The sequence below is a fragment of the Homarus americanus genome, unplaced genomic scaffold (genome assembly GCF_018991925.1).
Source record: "Homarus americanus isolate GMGI-L3 unplaced genomic scaffold, GMGI_Hamer_2.0 scaffold74, whole genome shotgun sequence".
Lineage (NCBI taxonomy): Eukaryota > Metazoa > Arthropoda > Malacostraca > Decapoda > Nephropidae > Homarus > Homarus americanus.
Window position 1 is genome coordinate 6,092,444 of NW_024716951.1, and position 7,709 is coordinate 6,100,152.

Sequence of the window (7,709 nt, forward strand, 5' to 3'; positions counted from 1 at the left end):
GGGGTGGCAGGGTGATGGGGGTGGCAGGGGTGGATGGGGTGGGTGAGGGGTGATGGGGTGGGTGAGGTGATGGGGTGGGCAGGGTGGATGGGGTGGTGCAGGGTGGGATGTGGGGTGCATGGTGGGTGGAGGGCAAGGTGGGTGGGGGGTGGCAGGGTGGGTGGAGGGCAAGGTGGGTCGGGTGGCAGGGGTGATGGGGTGGGCAGGGGTGGATGGGGTGGCAAGGTGGGTGGGGTGGTAAGGTGGGTGAGTGGCAGAATGGGTGGAGTGGCAGGGAGGGAATTAACTCCTTGATTACAAAACTTTGGATCACTTTCCAACCCATTATTGGAAATTTTCCCCAAACCTCTTGATCTTTATTATCACACGTCTTCATCCTCCTAGAAAATGGGGAATAATCAGCCTTATAGAAAATGGGAATTGACGACCTCTTAGAAAATGGGAATCAACATCTTTTTAGAGGAGGGTAAGTCAAGGTAGTGTACCCCCCTCCTCCCCCTCCAACAAGAGGTCACGTTTCTCCTCTCATGGATTTGCTGACCTGACCACCTCCCCTCCCTCCCCCTCTCTCTCTCTCCTCTCCTCCTCCTCCTCTCTTTTCTTCTCTTCCTCTTCCTTATATTTTGATTTGTATCTTTCATCTTCTCTTTTGTTTTCTTCCTTCCCGCTAGTTGCTATTTCTTGCGTTCCTTCTTCAATCTTGTTATCATTCTTATCCCTTTTCTTCCTTTCTCTCCTCTACAATCTCTTGTCTTTTCCCTTTTCTCTCCCCTTGTTTCATCCCCTTCTCTCTCTCTCACCTAATTATCTCCTTCCCAACCTCCCCTTTCTCTTTCTCCTTTTCCTTAATTTGTTCTTTTATCCTCTCCTTCTTCTCTCGTTTCCCCTAATCATCATCGTTTTCTTTATTTATCGCTTTCTCTTCTAAGTACTGATCCCTCTCTGTGTGTCTTTATCTCCCCTCTATCCCATCCCCTCTTCCCTCTGTTCCTTTCTCCCCTTCTCCCAGCACCACGTCTTTCCCTCGTCTCCTCCTCCACCTCTTTTGTCCTTACCTCTCTTCCTCCTCTCCTCTTCCTCTCCCCTCATCATCATTTCCCTCCCTCTTCATTTCCCCCCCATCTCCCTCTGTCACCTCCCCTCACCTATCCTTGTCATCTCCTCTCAACTCCTCCTAAAAGTCTCCCCTCGCCTCCCCTCACCTCTCTCTCTTCCTCTGTCCTTACCTCACTCGTCACCTCCCCTCATCTCCCCTTATAACTCCCTTCACTATTCTCCCTCATCTCCCCTTGTCATTCTTCACTACCTCCCCTACCACCCTCCTCACCTCCTTCCCCCCCCTCTCTGTTCCCACTCTCAAAGACTGGATGTCACAGCTGATAAGACAGGCAGTCAGACCATTAACCCGCTGTTCTCTTAACCAACCAACGTCGCTGCTCACAGTTAACTACCCGAGGCTTATAAACCTCAGTCCTAGTAGGCACTCTGTTCTATTAGTCCCTAATTCTAGTAGGCCCTAGTTCTAATAGGCCAACAGTTCTAGTAGGCCCCACCCCAGTAGGCCCCAGTCTTAATAGGCCCCAGTTCTTACTTTTCACCAGTATTGTCTACAGGAGGATGAGTGGGAGGAAGATGAGGGGGAGGAGGAGGGGGGAGGAGGAAGAGGATGCAGAGGAAGAGGAAGGAGGAGGAGGATGGGGGAGAAGAGGGGATGGTGGAGGAAGAGGAAGGGAGGAGGAGGATGGGGGGAGGAAGAGAAGGAGAAGAGAGAAGAGGAGGGGAAGGAGGAAGAAGAAGGGGAGGAAGGAGAGGGGCGGGAGGAAGAGAAGGGGGAGGAGGAAGAGAAATTGGTCAAATGGAGAAGGAGGAAGGTAGATCAAGAGGAAGGGAGGAAGAAGGAAGAGATGTCATTCGATGGAGCTAACACACTGATTCGAAGGGAGAGGTAAGAGAAAAGAGGAAAGAGGAGGGGGGGGGAGAGGAGAGGGTAAGGGGGAAAGTAGGGAGTGAGTGTTAGGATCTTAAGGTGATGTCCCGGGGAGATTATTGCTCAGCCTTCTCATAACCTAATCTCCCTTGCCCCCCTATTCTCCCTCATCTTACTCTCCCTCACTGTATTCTCCCTCACCCTACTCTCCCTCAGCACACACACACCCATCACTTTCCACCCATTCTCTTCACTAACTCCCACACTCACTCTCACTCTCCCTACCCTCACTCTCACCGTTCCTCTCCCCTCCATTTCTCCAGAGAGAGAGAGAGAGAGAGAGAGAGAGAGAGAGAGAGGATGATGAAGGGTAAAAGGAGGGTGGAGGAGGGTGAGAGTTGGAGGGAGGGAGGGAGGGAGGGAGGGAGGGAGGGAGGGTTGAAAGGGAGGGAGTAGTGGGACGGAGTGAGAGTCGGAATTGTGGGCAGTGTTAAAGGAAGGAAGGAAGGAAGGAAGGAAGAATACACCTAGTGAATTCAAACTCACTTTACCTGATATAGCAAAGCCGGAGAAGCCAACAGCGATGGTGAGGGAGGTAATGGCGACCCTGGTGTCTCTACTGAAGGCGGTCACCATCAGGAATATCGCCTCCATCCCGAAGCCGCCACAGTTGAACAGCTTCCTCACAGTCGTCGTTGACATGATTTTGTTCTTACGGAAGTAGTCGGCAAGTTGACCCCCGAACGGCACTATGATGGCCATGACCAGGTGAGGCAAGGCCGAGATGGTCCCGCTCTGTGGAAGGAAGGAGGGAAGGGAGGGAAGGAAGGAGGGACGACGTGATAAGGCAAGTAGGACTGAAGATGACCTCACATGACCCCCCAGATGACCCACAGAATAAAAAAACAGAGATGAAATTAGAATCTACCCCCAGGCGACGAACCTTGGCTATATCGTATTCGAAGACCTCCTTGAAGTACTGAGGTTGTGAGATGATGAGGAGGTAGAAGGTCCACGAACGGGCGATGTTGGCCACGACGATCGCCCACACTGGCATCGAGGTGGCGAACGCTCTCCAGGGTGTCGTGGAGAATGTGGGCTGCTTAAACCGCTATGGTGGTGGTGGTGGTAGAGGGGCAGGTCAGTCGTGTTATCCTATTCACTCAACCTAAACCTAACGTAACTAAATTAAATCGACACACCAACTTTTAATATATAAATCTTCATAAAAAAAAACTTGGTTGTGTTTTTTCTACTCGGGAAGAATGTCTCATTAAATAATTCCCTCTTGGAGAATGACCTCGTCAATAATAACCAAACATCATAAATGACTTGATTGAGATGCCAAAAAAAAAAACATTGGTAAACGCAACATTAGTAAAACGCTTAGATTAAAACCTACCTAAAAAATCAGCCAACATCGTTCATATACAGAAGCACACCTACTCATGGGGGTGTCAACAGTTAGCTATGCTGAGGCCTTACCTGTTTACCGAGACTCTCCTCAATGTACTGCTGCTCTCTGGCGCTGATGGTGGGATGGGTCGCTGGCTTCTCAAACGCCAACCAGTACCAGAAGAACCCCCACGTGACACCAACCATACCTGTGTGTGTTGAAGGTGTTAGTGATTGACCCCAACCCCTTGTTTATATAACAGTCACAACCACCTACAGTAATAATCACAGAGCCTCAACTTACCGAAGAAGTAGAAGGGTGCGGGCCAACCTATTCCCTCCGTGAGCCAGGCAGAGACAGGCATACCCACGACGGCGCCCGCGTAGCTACCACATAAGGCCAAGGTAGCGAGCCTCGACCTCTCCAGCGGCGGTGCCCAGTTCCTCCAGATGCCGTGACACGCAGGGTACGTCACACCCTTGAGGGAGAGACAGTGTTAGACGGAGGAGGAAGAGGGTGTTTAAAAGAGAGAGGGAGGGTGGTGTAAGGAAGAAGGAAAAGTGAGGGGGGTGGAGGAAGGAGACGTGAGGGTGGAAGGAGGCTTGGGTAGGGGTGGAGGGAATGTGATGGAGGACTAAGACAAGGTGAGACAGCGTAATGGAGGGGAAGTAACATGGACGGGAATTGGAATAGACGAGGGGGGGCACGGACGGGAAGGGGCATGGACGGGAGGGGGCACGGATGGGAGGGGGCACGGACGGGAGGGGGGCACGGACGGGAGGGGAAGGCGGGCAGGAAAGCGGCCCTCTGGGAGCCAACGAGCCCGGCTTTGTCCCACACACGTTCACCAACACAATGCAATATTGATGTGTCTTCCCTCCCTCCCTCCTCCCTCCCTCCCTCCCTCCCTCCCCCACCCTTCCTCACCCACCATGATCTCTCTCTCTGTTAATTCCTTACTCAACCTTTTACACTACACCTAACCCAGTCTACCTCCACTACCATCTTATCTACCCTCAATTTCATCTCAGCTACCTGTACAGCCATCCCACTTACCACTACCACCACAACTACCACCATTCTAGCTACCACCGCCACCACCGTCCAACTACTACCACCGCCATCCCTCTATCACAACCACCATTCCATATACCACTACCACCACCCACCTATCACCACTACCACCATCCATTTACCATCATCCCCACCACTCCATCTACCACCACCACCACCATTCTATCTACAACTACCACCCCCACCCCCCCATCCACCACCATCGCTAAATTCATCTTACGTCTCCATTAACGAAGAAAATTTAACGAAAAAAGTCTTTGCGAATCCCAGCTTACGTGTGGCTACTGTCAAAACACGTCCGTGACAAGTTACGACATAGGGTGCTCTCTCTCTCTCTCTCTCTCTCTCTCTCTCTCTCTCTCTCTCTCTCTCTCTCTCTTACACACGCACACACATGAAACCAACCCTTCAACTGTAAAGCAACAACTCACGCTGGCTAAGGAACGTCCACCACTACTAAACACAAGTAATCGATTTTCCCGCTCCAAAAAAAGACCCCTGCCTCATAATGATCCCTGGGCGCGCGTCAAAAATTCGAGACGAGTTTTATACATGAATTTTATGACTGGTAGCGGGGAGGGACAATCACATTCCTCCCCCCTTGTTAGACACCAGTTAACCCTGTCCTGCCGTCACACCCCTCAAGGTTTCCCGCGCTTTTTTTGTTTACGTTCCCCATGTTTATATTTTTCTTGATTTCCCGCGCTTTTTTCTTTACGTCCCCAATGTTTATATTTTTTCTTGTTATCCAGATTTTTTGGCGGGTTTTCTTATGTTTACATTTTTTACATTTGTATTAAGCTGTAAATAAAACCAATACGTTTCTTATTAGGTTATAAATTATACCTACAATTTACATTTTCTGTAGTATATATAAGAACTAGGGGTCGCTTCTCCTTCCACTGTAAATAAAACCTAGAAACAAATCAGTAAATTGTAAAAGCTACACAAAAACCTCAGTAAACTGTAAATGGATGTGTAAATCAATGAGACATGGTAAATTAGGGATGGAGAGAGGCGTGAATAAATGCGACACGAAGAATGTACAGAGGAGAGAGGAAGAGCAGAGGAATGTTGAGAACAGTTAACAGCAACCAGTGAATGAGGGAGGGAGGGAGGGATAAGGGAGGGAGGGAGGGAGGGATAAGGGAGAAGATAGGGAGAGTTTTTAGATGGAAGAAGGGACGAAAAGGGGGTGGTTATACGAAAGATGGATGGAAAGGAGGAAGGGAGACGACCTGAAGGGAGGAGGAAGGGAGAAAAGAGAAGAGGGAGGTGGAGAGAGGAGTGAGAGGGGAAGGGGGATGAGAGATGGATAGAGGAAGAGGATATAGAGATGGAGAGAGGTAAGGATAAAAGGGAGAGGAATTAGAAGAAGCAGGAAGATAAGGTATAGAGGAATGGAAGGGTGAAGGAAAAGGGGATTAAACAAGGAGTGAGGGAATGGTAAAGAGGCGAATAGAGGGAGGAAAAGAAGGAGGAAGAAATGAGGGATGAAGGAAATGCGTGGATGAAGAGAAGGGACAGATGGAAGGGAGGGAAAACAGAAAGGAGTAAAGGGGAGAGGGGGGGAAATAGGGATGAAGGGAGGGAAAGAAAGAAGGGTGAAGGAAAGGAGGGAGGGAAGGTAGAGAGAGAGAGAGAGAGAGAGAGAGAGAGAGAGAGAGAGAGAGAGAGAGAGAGGAGGTGTAGGCGCCACGGCCACAATGAGGTGTTGGGTTGGGGACAAATGGAGCGTCGCCCCACAAGACAGCCAGTGAGAGGGTGGTCCTTCTTCACCGCCACCCCCCTGCCCCCACCACCACCCCCTCATTTTCTACCCCCACCCCTCTAATTCTCTACTACACACCCCTCAGGTCGTTTTCCACTGACTGTTTTATTTTTATTGCCAATTGTTAATCTCACTATAATAGTATGTAGGTTAACATGTTCAGTGGTGGCAGGGGGGGGGGCTGTATTTAAAGGTGTTAAAATACTCCCCCTATTCCGTTTCACCCCCCTTCCTTCTACCCCTTTCCCTTCCTCCACTCCCTCCCCTTCCCGAAATTTAGAAAAAAAAATATCTGAAAATATTCATTAAAAGAGAGCACTTTATTTAATTGATCACATTATAACACTAACGATAACAATTAGTGGTTGAGTTTACCTAATTACAATAATAACCTTACCTGTAATTACTGTACTCTCTCCCCGAAGAAAAAAATAGTGATATTTTCTCTTAAATCTTAACTCTATAGTAGTCGTAATTATGGTTGTTAATCCTAGAAAAAAATATTCGTGTTTAAATATTTTTTTGTTTACTCTGACACACCTGTAATTACCGTAAGCTTTAATGCAAGGTATTTATAGGTGTAATAATAATAACAATACGGTGTATCTCCTCTCCTCGCCTACCTTCCCTTCCCTTCCCCTCACCTCTCCCTTTTCCTTCCTTCCTTCCTTCATCCCTCTTCCTTCTCCGCCTCTCTTCTTTCCCCTCCTTTTTCCTTCCTTCCTTCACCTCTCCCTCTTTCTTCACGCCTCTTAATCGCATCCACCCCCCCCCACTTCTTTCACCCCCATCCTTTCCTTCACCCACACCCCTTCCTTCACCCACACCCCTTCCTTCACCCACACCCCTTCCTTCACACCCCATGGTCGTGATGGTGGTTATGGTGATGCCGGTGGTGTAGGTGGTGAGGTATGGTAGTTGGTGTGATGGTGATCTGTGGTGGCGTGAGTTCTCTCAGCACTGGGGCCCACCAGGACTGGGGCCCAATAGGACACGGGGGGGGCCTCTATTCTGACTGAGCTCGAGTGGCGATGGTCTCACTGTATCGAAGCCTCAGGAAGCATCGATTAGTTACGAGACTGAGATTAAGAGAGAGAGAGAGAGAGAGAGAGAGATCTTTAGAGAAGATTATAAGAGATTGAGAGGAACCGAGAAATACCAGACCTACTGTACACCCAAGTCCTGACAGCCCCAGCCATATCAGCCCCCTATCCTAATACACCTAAGTCCTAAGACCCCCAGTCCTAATAGACCCCAGTTGTAATAGACCCCAGTTCTGACAGCCCCCTCCAGATCACTGCTCCAATACCCGGAGTCTCAGACGTTCTTAAGTAAAGTCACTCCTGTAATGGAAGACGTGAGGACGCATCTAACTGACCCATTTAAAGCTGCAGCGCCATTAGAGTTGGGCTGTCCAAAATGGCGTCAATATTGCACAGGGACTCTCTTATACCTGGTCACGAACTCTACCACAGCCAGGTCACGAACTCTACCATAGCCAGGTCACGAACTCTACCACAGCCAGGTCACGAACTCTACCA

At 49.5% G+C, this 7,709-nt stretch overlaps 1 protein-coding gene across 1 annotated transcript; it reads right to left on the reverse strand.

Annotated features, from left to right (window-relative positions):
• Positions 1-362: 362 nt before the first annotated feature.
• LOC121858576 (vesicular glutamate transporter 3-like) lies at positions 363-3,797 on the reverse strand. Its single transcript, XM_042355065.1, has 5 exons — positions 3,627-3,797; positions 3,413-3,531; positions 2,871-3,038; positions 2,453-2,722; positions 363-380 (listed from the first exon to the last, which is right to left on the reverse strand). The coding sequence occupies exons 1-5, from the start codon at positions 3,685-3,687 to the stop codon at positions 363-365; spliced, it is 636 nt and encodes a 211-aa protein (XP_042210999.1). The 5' UTR covers positions 3,688-3,797.
• Between the last annotated feature and the right edge of the window lie 3,912 nt (positions 3,798-7,709).